This window comes from Chiloscyllium plagiosum, unplaced genomic scaffold (assembly GCF_037043375.1).
Source record: "Chiloscyllium plagiosum isolate Xiang-an unplaced genomic scaffold, Cpla_swu_hap1 HiC_scaffold_18, whole genome shotgun sequence".
In the NCBI taxonomy this organism is placed as follows: domain Eukaryota; kingdom Metazoa; phylum Chordata; class Chondrichthyes; order Orectolobiformes; family Hemiscylliidae; genus Chiloscyllium; species Chiloscyllium plagiosum.
Genome location: NW_028270156.1, coordinates 39,939,219 through 39,953,190, shown reverse-complemented (window position 1 = coordinate 39,953,190; position 13,972 = coordinate 39,939,219). Strand labels below are relative to the sequence as shown.

At 39.9% G+C, this 13,972-nt stretch overlaps 1 protein-coding gene across 2 annotated transcripts in view; it reads left to right on the top strand.

Annotated features, from left to right (window-relative positions):
• pde3b (phosphodiesterase 3B) overlaps window positions 1–13,972 on the top strand; it is a 253,356-nt gene that overhangs the window by 182,633 nt on the left and 56,751 nt on the right. For both annotated transcript variants that reach the window (XM_087996527.1, XM_087996528.1), the window contains exon 3: window positions 6,660–6,917. In XM_087996527.1, coding sequence (XP_087852653.1) covers window positions 6,660–6,917 — 258 coding nt within the window. The remainder of the gene's footprint in view (window positions 1–6,659; window positions 6,918–13,972) is intronic.

The following is a 13,972-nucleotide window of genomic DNA, read 5'->3' as shown; positions in this document are numbered from 1 at the left end:
AAATTATTCTTAAAAAGCACATCAAGCCAAAAAGACAAATGGGCACTAGTCTGAATGGCAGAAACACTTTTTTTTATTGTGTTTCTTGATTTAGTTAGAATGCAAGATTATTTCTATTTCACATGATTGTCTTGTCATATATTTTGGTAAAGAAATATGTAAAAGTTTTGGCATTTCTACAGACAAATCAATATCAACCGAATATGAAGGTATAAGTAATACAATCAGTTTTTACTATTTCAGTAGACGATACAGTGCTCAAAACACACAGGAAGGATCAGGCAAATTTGTCTTTGATTGCCCCCAAATTTCCGATGAAAATTCGATCTTGGGCCACCAATTGGAGAAAGTTCAAGACCAGAGCATAACTGTTCAGCTGTGACAGATCAGTGTATGGAATATGTGTTTACGGTGGTGGCTTTTTGTATACAGAAATGTGTGTCACTTTTATTTTGAAAAGATCCACCTTGCTACCTTATGCGTCCTGTGTCACCTTTCCATAATGGTGTCTAAAAAATGAATACTTTATTTGTGTGTTGTGCCTTTAACTTTCACCCAGCAGAAAAAAATATTGAGGATACTGGTGAATCCTTCTAATTCTAGTTCTGTGAGAGTCTAAATATGTCATCGGACAGTTCAAATAAAGAAGGAAACGTTATAAAAGGACTGTGTTACTTAATAAAAGAGTGAGTGAGAATGAAAAAGGAGCCTTTGAAAATCAAAAAAAAAGCCACTGCAAATCAAGAAATCATTCCTGTGAAAAATCCCAAGAACAGTGTTCAAAAACAATGTTTTGTTTGACCTCTGCATCTTCAGCAAAGAGAAATTTGGGAAACATTTAAGTATTGTGGTGCCTTGATAACTTGTTCAGCATTGAATTGAATGAAGAGCATTCAAATTAGCATCGATTTTCTTATATGTGTTTTCTTTGTTCACTGTGAAAGCTGCCACCTTTCAAATGACTTTTTAAATTAAGATCTGACTGGCTTCTCTGATAGATGCAAAAAAGTTCTTCCTGTGCTCTGGGCAGTTTTATTCCTTAACCAATGTCACTATCACCCATTATTTGGTCACTTACCTACTTGCTGTTTGCGGGACCTTCCTTTGCAAATTTTGCCATTATGTTTTCTTATTTTACAACAGTGACTGTATTTACAAAGTATTTAATGAACTGTGAAACACTTTGAAATGTTCTGAGAACATGAAACACAACATATAAATGTTGTGTTTCATGTTCTTATTCATTGAACTTGTACGGATGTTTAAAGAATTAATCTAATCAGATTGGTGCTGTCAAATGAAGAACCTAAATGTCTGCTGTCTTGCTGTGAGAAGAAATAACTAAGTTTACTTGGAATTCAGGGCATTGCTTGTTGTTTGTTTTCAGATGTTTGGTACCAATGCTAATATGCCCTGCACTTGGTTTCCACTTTTCTCACTGAAAGCTATTCATATGTCAATTTAATATCCCTAACTGTTTCTGATCAGAGCTTCATGCATTTTTTTTCTGTTGTTCCAGTACAAATGAAAAATCTCATGAAATGGTCTGTTGTAATTTCTTTCACTAACGCTTGGATAAGATCCACGTGAGGTGGGGGATAAGCAATCTTCTTTATGTTGTTGTGGTTCTGTTCGCCGAGCTGGAAATTTTTGTTGCAAACGTTTCGTCCCCTGTCTAGGTGACATCCTCAGTGCTTGGGAGCCTCCTGTGAAGCGCTTCTGTGGTGTTTCCTCCGGCATTTATAGTGGCCTGTCCCTGCCGCTTCCGGTTGTCAGTTTCAGCTGTCCGCTGTAGTGGCCGGTATATTGGGTCCAGGTCGATGTGTTTGTTGATGGAGTTTGTGGATGCGTGCCATGCTTCTAGGAATTCCCTGGCTGTTCTTTGTTTGGCTTGCCCTGTAATGGCAGTGTTGTCCCAGTCGAATTCATGTTGCTTGTCGTCTACGTGTGTGGCTACCAAGGATAGCTGGTCGTGGCGTTTCGTGGCTAGTTGATGTTCATGGATGCGGATCGTTAGCTGTCTTCCTGTTTGTCCTATATAGTGTTTTGTGCAGTCCTTGCATGGGAGTTTGTACACTACATTAGTTTTGCTCACGCTGGGTATCGGGTCCTTCGTTCTGGTGAGTTGTTGTCTGAGGGTGGCTGTTGATTTGTGTGCTGTTATAAGTCCTCGTGGTCGCAGTAGTCTGTCTGTCAGTTCTGAAATGCTCCTGATGTATGGTAGTGTGGCTAGTCCTTTGGGTTGCGGCATGTCCTCGTTCCATTGTCTTTCTCTCAGGCACTGAGGGTGTCACCTGGACAGGGGACAAAACGTTTGCAACAAAAATTTCCAGCTCGGCGAACAGAACCACAACAACGAGCTCCCGAGCTACAAATCTTCATCCAAACTCTGAATCACCTTTATCTCAATTCAGTTTTAGACTAACCAAAATGGTCACTTCTGATTTTTGCCTTATGTAATGAACTTATGAACATTAAGAAAACAATTAAAAACAAAATATGTATTTTTACAAAATACTTGATTCCTCTTGGATATGGTACAGAGAGTGCCCTGTGGTATCAGAGAGATGTCTGATTAAATGGAATAATATATACTAGTTGTTAACACTAGTTGTTAAAAGTAATATAAAAATAGAAACATGAGAGTGTTAGGTGCATTAGTCAGAGGGAAGTGGGACTGGGTGGGTTACTCTTCAGAGGTTCGGCGTGGACTTGTTGGGCGGAAGGGCCTGTTTCCACACTGTAGGGAATCTAATCTAATCTAATTAGACTATTTTCTAAGTGGGGAAAGCCTTTGGAAATCTGAATCACAAAGGGACTTGTGTGGCTTAATTCAGGATTCTCTTAATTAATTAATTAATTCGGGACGCTCTAAAATGTAATGTTAGCAATCATTTCAAGAGAGCGAGAATGCAAGAGCAGAAGGGTACTGTCAAAATGGTGTTAAAGCCCTGGCCAGATCGCATATGAAATATGTGAGCAGTTTTGGGCTCTATCAAAGGAAGAATGTGATGGTTTGGAGAGAGTCCAGAGGAGATTTACAGGAGTGATCTTGGGGAAGATCTTGGGCTTGTCATATGAGGAGCAGTTGAGAATTCTGGCTCTGTTCTTCGTGGAGTTTAGAAAGATGAGGGGAAATCTGATTAAACCTTAGATAATACTGAGAGGCCCGGAGAGTGGGCATCGAGAAGGTGTTTCCATTAGTAGGAGATACTCGGGCCTGAGGACGCAGCCTCAAAGTGAAGGGATGACCCTTTAGAACTGAGATCGGGTGGAATTTCTTCAGCCAGAAGGTGGCTAAATTGTTGAACCCTTTGCTGTAGAGGGCTATGGAGACCAACTCATTGAGTGTATTTAAGACAGAGACAAATAGGTTCTCAGTTGGTAAAGGGATCAAGGATTATGGGGAGACAGCAGGAGAATGGGATTGAGAAACATATCAGCCATGATGAAATGGCAGAACAGACTCAATGGATTGAATGGCCTAATTATGCTTCCATGTCTTATAGTCCAATAGAAAACTAATTTTTTAATAATAATTGAATTAAACATCTGATTGATTAGAATGGTGATCTCTGCCAGTCTTTTATTTAAATATTTTTGTAAAATTTTCAGACATTGAGACCTGTCAAGTGATATCTTCCATAGAACATAGAATAGTGTAGCACAGTAAAGGCCCTTTGGCCCTCAGTGTTAGGCCGACCTGTAGAACTAATCTGAAGCCCATCCATCCTATACTATTCCATTATCATCCATATGTTTATCCAATGACCATTTAAATGCCCTTAAAATTGATGAGCTCACTACTGTTGCAGGCAGGGCGTTCCACGTCCCAATTACTGAGTAAAGAAACTACCTCTGACATCTGTCCCATATCTATTGTCCCTAAATTTAAAGCTATGTCCCCTTTTGCTAGCCTCCACCATCCGAGGAAAAAGGATCTCATTGTCCACACTTTCGAACCCTCTGATTATCTTATGTCTCAATAAGTCATCTCTCAGCTGCCTTCTTTCTAATGAAAACAGCATCAAGTCCCTCAGCCTTTCCTTGTAAGACCTACCCTCCATACCAGGCAACATCCTAGTAAATTACCTCTGAACCCTTTCCAAAGCTTCCACATCCTTCCTATAACACGGTGACCAGAACTGTACACAATACTCCCCAGGTGCGGCTGCACCAGAGTATTGTACAGCTGCAACATGACATTGTGGCTCCGAAACTCAATCCCTTTACCAATAAAACCTAACACACCGTATGCCTTCTTAACAACCCTATTTATTTTTGTTCACAATCCTATTTTTTGTTCACTTGTGGGACATGGGTATTGCTGGTTGGCAGTGCCTTGCAGTTGGTGTATAAACTTTGGGGAGTTACTTGTGTGTGTTTATGTTTCTGGTCAATAGTAATCCCTAAGATGTTGATAGTTGGAGTTCCTATCAAGTGATATCTTAGATAGAACATAGAACATCTTAGCATAGTAAAGGCCCTTTGGCCCTTAATGTTAGGCCGACCTGTGGAACCAATCTGAAGCTCATCCATCCTGTACTATTCCATTATCATCGATATGTTTATCCAATGATCATTTAAATGCCCTTAAAATTGACGAGTCCACTACTGTTGCAGGCAGGGCATATCCTCCGCCTCTACCATTTCATTTTGATATTTAATTATCTCTACCATTCAGAACTGAAAGTGGCAGAAATACAGAGTTTAGATCAGATCCATTGATTGTGGGATTGCTTAGTTCTGTCACATGCTGCTTACACTTTGGCATACAAGTAGTCCTGTTTGGTTGAAGTCTCATTTTTAGGTATGCTTGGTATGCATCTGGCGTGTGCTCCTGCTTTCTCCATTGAGCAGGGTTGTTTTCCTGGCTTGTTGGTAATGGTTGAGTGAGATTGTTGAGGGATATTCTGGACAATGAGGCTGTAGATTGTGTTGTAATTCTGCTGCTGTTGATGGCCCATAGCACCTCATGGGTGCCCAGTCTTGCGTCGGTAAGTCTGTTCAAAATCTGTCCCATTTAGCATGGTGATAGTGCCACACAATATGGTGGAGGGTAGTCTCATTATGAAGGCAGAACTTTGCCATGATAAGACCTATGTGATGGTCACTCTTACCCTTACTGTTATGGACAGATGCATCTGCAGCTGGCAAGTTGGTAAGGATGAGGTCAAGTACATTCTTCCTTTTTGCTGGTTCCTTCACTACCTGCCACAGACACACTCTAGCAGCTATGTCCTTTTTGACCTGACCAGTTTGATTAGTAGTACTGCTGCTGAGCCATTCTAGGTGATTGCCCAGAGTCAATGTTGAGGACTCCCAAGGCAACTCTTTTCCAACTGTATACCATTGTGCTGCCAATTCTGCTGGGTCTGTCCTACCAGTAGGACAGGACATGTCCAGGAACGGCGATAGTGATGGTCTGGAACATTGTCAGGTATTGTCCTGTGAGTGTGACTATGTCAGGCTGCTTCTTGACTAGTTTGTGAGACAGCTGTCCCAATGTTGGTGCTAGCTCCCAGAGGTTAGTAAGGAGGACTTCGCAGGGTCAGTGGGGCTGTTTCTGCCATTATCTTTTCTGGTGCCTAGGTGGACGCCAGAAAGTCCATCTGGTTTCATTTTATTGTTGAGACTTTATAGCAGTTGACAGAACTGAGTGGCTTGCATGGCTATTTCAGAAAGCACTTGAAAGTCAACCACATTCCTGTGGGTTTGGAGTTACGTGTAGGCCCGACCAAGTGAGAATGGCAGGTGAGAAGAACTGAAGGATATTAGTGAGCAAAGTAGAATTTTCTGACAGTGGACAATGATTTCATGGTCATCAGTCCATTTTTAATTCCAGATACTTTTTATGGAATTCAAATTCCACCATCTACTGTAGTGGGTTTTGGACTAAGTGTGTCCCTAGAACATTTGCTATGTTTCTGGATTAATAGTCTAGTGATAATACCACTAGGCCATTGCCTCCCCCAGACTTATCTTGACTTCAAATATTTTATCTTATCCTTATTTTCAAATCCTTCCATGGCCTTACCTTGTCTTAACTCAGTAATCCTCTCCAGTCCCACAACCCTCAAGTGTCTGCACATTTTAAGTTTTGGTTTCTGTGCATTCCCTTTAATGATTGGTCTACTATTTGTACCAGTATTGTCAGTTGTCTGGGCTCTTAGCTCTGGATTTCTCTCCCCTTGCTTCCCAACCTCCACCTCTTGCTTCTTTAAGGGACTCCTATTTACTTATTTGACCACTTGTTATATCATTTCACCTTATTACTCATTATGTGACTAAACATCATATTTTGATTTATACTTGGGAAGCATCATTGCAACAAAAATTTAACGGGCACATTTATCAAAATTACAACAAAAATTTAACGGGCACATTTATCAAAATTATTCCTAATGTTAAGATGTTTCACAGGAGAATTTTATTAAAGATGTTTCGTAAATGTGAGTTGTACATTTGAATAGTTTTCTTCTACAGGAGTATTATGTGCTGAATTTTAGCTGTAAGGATTTTTTAAAAGTTTCTTTCAAAAGATTTGAATGACCATGACACAGCAATTTGTATTTGAAAGTGTGCAAGTAGAGAAAGTAAATATAATTGAATATATACTGTGGAAATTTTCAAAGCCATGTTCTTGTGTTTTCTTGCAGAATTTGAGTAGTGGTTATGGATTGGATCCTGCTGTTATGGGTGAGGCGCAAAGCCTGGTTACAGATCTTCTCGCTGACCCATCCCTCCCTTCGAACATCACCACATCCCTGCGAACCATCAACAGCCTGATTGCATCCCAACTCACATTCTCTAATACACATAGACCAAGAGTGAATCCACTTACATCATTTTCTGAGTCTTACTCCTGTTCAGAAATGGAGGACTTATCAGATAAAGGGGAAAAAATATTTCCAAAGGTTAGATGCCTTTGATGCAAAAGATTTGACAAATATTTAAAATATTTTCCTGCAGAAATTCAGTTGTTTGTGCGAATATGCTATAAGTGCAGCAGAATGTGAGATGCTGCTATTCAGTCAAATTGATTGTTTTTGTCAGAGACATTTTATTTTAAAACAGCTGGTGTACCCAGTCTCCAAAGTTTCTAGTGGTAAGCAATTTCATGAGTTTTACAGTCGTTTTTAATGAAATTTTAATTTGATCAAATGGTAAAAAAGGTGATAAAGCAGAATGTAATTGTTAGCGTAACAGAATGTAAAGGCAATATTTTACTCAATATTCAGAGTGGGCTTATTGCACTTAAAAGATCTCTTGTTCTGCATTAAACTTATGGCCATAACTTCAGAAAGGCTAATTTTCTATTTCCACCAAACAGTACTAAGTAATTTGTGATAATCATAATCATAAGCATGTACCTGTGGGATCTTTTTCTTGTATGCTGCTTTTACAGATCGGACCAGGTTACGTTGTTGGAATGAATAGTGGGGTGAAATTGGTCAATGCTCAAAGCATAAAATAGGCTGATAATAAATCAACTATTTGTTTTAACGGTTCCTGATTTTTATTTTGGCAAAGCTAATGGCAAGAAATATAAACTAAACGTAGTGCAAAACAAGTTAATTAAATTGTCCAATTTAATCTTGCATATTCCGCGAGCTCACATGTTTCGCTTTGCTTTGAAACCTAACACTAATTTTACCTCAAATTTTATTTAAAGTATGAATGGATGAGGTTTACATATTTTTGAAAGTCTCTCTTAATTTTGAAAACCTTAACCTTCGGTTTTACTAAATGTGGATTTAAGTGGACAAAACTGGAACTAAACTGTCAGCTGTTACCACTTACAGGGTACTGTGCACTTGTGTGCCTAGTTCTCTCCATATTGAGATGTTACGAAGAGTTCTGCCATTTACTTCCATCCTCTGTTAGGTCTTCCAAAATGCATTACCTGGCATTTGTCCAGATTAAATTCCATCTGCCATTTCTCTACCCAAGTCTTCATTCTACCTATATCCTACGTATCCTCTGACAATCCTCCTCACTATCTGCAGCTCTCCCAATCTTTGTGTCATCTGCAAACATACCAGTCAGGCCACCTATATATATTCTCTTCCAAATCATTTATATATAAATATTGTACATAGGTATCACAGCACAGATATCCAGTCAGAAAAACACCCAAGTCAAAAGCCATTTAGATAACATCTGACACCCTGCCCTCATCAATAGTCTTTGTCACTTCCTCAGAAATCTCAACCAAGTTTGTGAGACATGACTTTCCCCTCACAAAGCCACGTTGCCTATCACTAATAAGTCTATAATTTTCCAAATGTGAGTAAACCCTTTAGGTAAAGATTGTTTCCAATAATTTCCCTGCCACTGTTGTAAGGCTCACCGGCCTGTAGTTTCCCAAATTATCCCTGTTGTCCTCCTTAAACAAAGGAACATCATTGGCTATTCTCCAGTCCTATGGGATCTCTTCTGTGTCTAAAGAGGATACCAAGGTTTCATACAAGGTTGGAGCACTTTCCTCACCTGCCTCCTCCAGCATTTTAGGATAGGCACCATCTGATGTTGGGAACTTGTCTACCTTAATAATTTTTAAAACAGCCAATACCACGTTTTTTTTCTCTTGACATGCCCCAAATATCAATATACCCATTCTGAGACTCACCATCCACCATGTCTTTCTCCTTTGTTAATACTAACGTAACATATTTGTTAAACATCTCACTTACTCCTCCTGCTCAATGCATAAATTCCCTTTGTCCTTGAGTGGACTTATCCTTTCCCTAACTTTCCCTCTTGCTCCTTATTTATGTATAGAACCCCTTGAAATTTTCCTCAATCCTGTTTGCCAAAGATGTTTCATGGCCCCTTTCAGCCTTCCTAATTCCTTGTTTTGTGTTCTATCCTGCTGTCTTTGTATTCTTCGAGGGCCCTGTCTGTATTCAGTTTCCTAGACCTTAAATATGCCTCCCTTTTCACTTTAATGACACACTCCATTTCTCTTGCCGCACTTATCCTTCATTTTCACAGGAACCTGCTGGTCCTGAACTCTAATCAACTGGCCATTAGAAGATTCCCACATGCTAGATTTGCCCTCAAACATCTGCCCCCAGTTTATGTTCCCCAGTTACTGCCTAATATCATAGTAGTTAGCTTTCCTCTGCTGTTATTATTATCCATAAGTAATTTATAACTTATTATGGTCACTGTTACCAAAATACTCCCCTGAAACTTTGATCACCTGGCTGGGCTCATTCCCCAACATCAGGTGTAGTATGGCCTCCTTCCCTAGTTGGACTATTTACATACTGTTTTATATGTAACATTCTCCCCAATCCAGGCCCCTGGCACTAAACGAGTTCCAGCCAATATAGGCAAGTTAAAATCACCACCATCCAATGCTGGGAACTTGTCTACCTTAATGCTTTCTAAAACAGCCAGCAGGTCAGAGGAAGGGTAACCAGACCCAAAATGTTAACTTTGATTTCCCTTCATAGATGCTGCCAGAGCTGCTGAGCTTTTCCAGCAACTTCTGTTTTTGTTTCTGATTTACATCATCTGTAGTTCTTTTGGTTTTTACCATAACAACTCTGTTGTTTTTATGTTTTTCCATAATCTGTGCACCACTCTGTTCCCCTCTCACCCACTGGCTGTTGGAAGACCTGTAGTACAATCCCTTCAAAGTGATTATACCCTTCCTGTCCTTAAGCTCAACCCATATGGCCTCGCTGAATTAGCCCTCCAAGGTGTCCTCCCTCAATACAGTTGTGATATTCTCTTTAATTAGGGATAATATTTTGGGACTATGGTTATATTTCAGATAGAATGAAGATTGGAAGACGGTCATGTAACATCTCCTGAATTCTTTTAACAGTAATTTGAGTGGTTTGATTATTAATGATTTAAGCGGGACCAAGGAACTTCTAAGGGGAAGAAGGTGATCCCATTTGTACATAGTGGCAAAAGCTTCTGTGCTAACAGCAACTAACTATTAGTCCCAAATTCCAGGGAGCTGTGTAAAACATCAGTTTGTAAATGGTTATACTTTAAGCTGGTCACTCAATTCCAGGTTAAATGAAGTTCAAGTATGAAAGGTCTTCTACCTGCATACGTATGATTCATGTTGCCATGGAATGAGATATCAGAAGGGAAGCATCTCAGATCTCCCTGAAATACTCAGATACAACAGCCTGCTAAGATGTAAGAGAGAGAATGAATGAGCAATTGTGGCTGGTAAGTCGCACTTGGATGGAAAAGACCAAATTTGTAAGCATTTAAAAGGATTCTCAAAGAGTTGGGCTAGAGAGAGAATTTTCAGGAAAGTTCACCATCAAAGACAATTCTGGGGTTAATAGTTACCAGACTCAGAGAGAAAAAGGACAAAAATAAACCCGAGGGAGCGAAGAATCATATTGGAGTGATTATAGGAATAAATTATGCTAAATGTACAAAGGGAGAGTTTCAGAGCTATAGTTGAAAGTTCAAGCTGTGTACTGAAAGTGTTTAGTCAGTAATGCTTTGAGTTGTGTTGCAGTGAAAATCTCAAAACATAACATTTGCATGCATAACAAGAAAATTTAAACTGGAAGATCAGATTTTTTAAATAAGGTTTCTTTCTCTGCTGTGTCCATAACACCTTTGGTCATCCTCCATCTGAGACATCTGCCTGGGAATAACTTGCTTATTTTCCTGACCTGTTAGATCTGTGAATGGATTTTGCTCAAGTTGGCCCAGAAGTGTGACCGAAATAGCATGAGAGATTGCATCCTGCAGTTTCGTGGGCTTTAGTAAGTTTAAGAAGGAAGGTGTGTGAGGCAATGAGTGTCAAAATCAGAATACAAGGAAAGGAGAATATAATGGTTGTTATCATACAAGGAACCAAAAATCTTTTACTGGTATTGGAACAGTAAGTAAATGTTAAGAGCTTTGTGACCCTATTAGAACTAAAGAGGGTGATAAACCTAGAGAACAAACCTTGAATACTTGACGAGTACTTTATGGAAGTTTTACTGAGGAAGAGGATGCCAGTCAAATAACAGGAGATAAGATGTTCGAGGAAATGGGTGCAGTAAAAACAGGTAAGGATATAATGGAAAGACAGACGATGATTCATGTGGATAATTCATGTGATCCAAGTAGTTTGCATCCTGGATTGCTAAAGGGAATGGATATGGAGATTGGCAGAAGGGTTTCTCTTAATATTTCAGTCTTCCCTAGATAATGATGGGCCAGAGGATTGTAGAATGCCAAACGCAACACCTTTATTCAAAAAAGGGCATGAGGATATTGCTGGTGACGAGGCTGGTCGTTTTACCATTAGTGGCGGGTAAGGTTTTTAGACACAGCAATTAAGAAAAAAGGTCAGGCAATTCAAAACATTTCAATTAGTCCGACAGAGCTTGCACAGTTCAAGGCTTGTGTCAAGATTTGTAGCTTGGATGCTGGTTGCAGTTGTTGTGGGTGTGTTCACCAAGGTGGGAAGTTGGTTTGCAGATGTTTTGTCCCCTTTCTAGGTGATGTACTCAGTGCTGTGGAGCCTCCTGTGAAGCGCTACTGTACTGTGTCAGAGTTCTGGTTGTTCATTGCACAGTCTGATCACAAATTCGGCTGTGACAACACAACAATAATAGGACAAGCCAAACAGAGGACAGCCAGAGAATTTCTCGAGGCATGGCACTCATCCACAGACTCCATCAATAAGTACATTGACCCAGACACAATATACTGACCACTGCAATGAAATACTGGAACTGGTAATCAGAAGCAGTGGGAACGAAACCAAATAAATTCCACCGACTCAGTATAGCAGCGTTTCACAGGAGGCTACACAGCACTGAGGATGTCACCCAGGAAAGGGATAAAACGTCTGCAAACCAACTTTCCAGTGTGTCAAACATAACTATAAGCTACCACAGATTGTGAAAGACAGATATATAGCTTAATTTATTGCTGGTTGAAGTAATAGAGACGATGATGGATGCTGTTTACGGAGCTTTTAAGAAAGCTTTTAATCAAGTGTTATGAACAAGGCGGCTTAACAAAACTGAGGCTTGTAGAATAGGACTGCCATCATCATTCAGTTTAAAAATATAAACTTGAGGATAGACAATAGCAAGTCATAATAAACCATTATTTTTGAGACTCGAGGTTGATAAAGTGCTATCCCCCAAATTTCAGTCGTAGGATTACACATAAGTGACTTAGATACTTGAATATGGGGTATATAATTTCAAAATTTGCCTATAATGTCAAACTTGAAACTGTGACAGACATGTTAAGCTTAAGGGTCATTCTCTCATGTGCTTCATAAATGTATTGACAAATGCTTGGAGCTCAACCTGTGTACCTGCTGACATCATCTGAATTCTGTTTCTTGGGTCAAAGACTGAGATGGCCTTGGTTTTGGATTGGAGGCCACACACATGTGAGCAGCCATGTTCCTGCTAATTTTTATTTCTTCTAATTGACCTCCCATGTCTATACATGACAGCGATTTCTGGAACTGGATGTCAGTGCTGAGAATGACATCAGCTTTTTATTGCCGTGCATAAAACATCGGAGGATCGTTGTGCATGTGCAGTCATGCCACTTAGAGGGAACATCAGTGAATAGTTTCTGACTCATCCCATAGATTAGCTCCACATTAGCGAAAAACATTGTCAATGTGATGTGGAGTGTTACACTGAAGAAGATGGAAAAGAGGAATAATACAGTCTCACTTGACCTCTGTTTGTGCACACGTTTGTGTGCATCTGTTGATGAGGAATATGATTTGCATTGCTATCATGCAGCAGGAAGAGGATGGTGGTGGATTTGTGCAGCCAAGCAAAATTGAGGAGGATATTTCATAGTCACTCCAAAATGGCAGAATCAAAGGCACAAAAAGTGAAATAAAAAAAAGCCATGTATAGAGTTTGCTGATTCTCTCTGCATATGGACTTGGCTTGCTGCGAAGATCATGTTTTTTGTGCATTTTGATGGGCAGAATACAGTTTGTGGATTTTTGAGGAGCACTTCAGCCACTAGAAGGAGGGTTTTCAGAATAAACTTCCCTTTATTGGGAATACCTGTCTATAGTTACTGCAATCAACCTGACATACTCTCCTCAATTATGTGAAGATGCTTCGCTCCATATTTCAGTAGTTCAGCAGGGATTCCATCTGTGCTATGAATTTGTTGGTTCTTAGCTGTCGAATGACCTTTCAACTTGTTTAGCTTGGGGTGTGCTGAGATGGTGATTGATTGGGAATGCTGTGGGATGCAGTCGAGAGCATTAGTGTCAAGAATGAGTCTCTGTTAAGGACATCCTTAGAATGTTCGTTCCTTCAAGTACAAACTGCCTCTTTGTCCTTGGTGACCACCACTCCATTCATAGCTCCTGATGGAGAAGGTCCTTTGGCCATAAATATCATCGCTGTGCTAAAGAATCCATGCATACCATGGCTGTCCATGTGTTGCTGCACGTTTTGCTTTTTTTCCATCCACCATTGTTGCTGAAGTCCCAGATTTGTTGTTGTGCTTCCAACATTCATTTATCTCTGGAACTGCTTTTGTTCCTTTCATATTGATCGTGTTTCCAATTCATGAATGCCTTACACTTGTAACTTTGTAGCTCTGGATTTGGTGATGGTTCTCATTAAACTAGTCGATATTTCCTGGGAGAGAAACCCAAAGTCTCCTCTTATGTTTATGATGGCAGTAAGGCCAGACCAAGCACTTTGGATGTTCTCTAGTTTCTGTTCATTGAGCATTGTCAGGCTGATCAAGTAGGTCTGTGATTATAGAATCATTCAGTTTCCTGTTGCAATGCATCTGTAGCTGCTCCTGTTTCTGCTTCTGCTATTTTTAGGCCAGCCTGATGGTGATAAAAAGGTCAGCTTATGCGATGGTTGGTCCAGAATTTGTCAGCTTCTGTCACAGCGGAGATGATTGGATGTCTTACAGTCCCTTGCTCCAATGATGGCATAATCAAGCAGGTGTCAATGTCTGGACTAAGTGTGTAGCC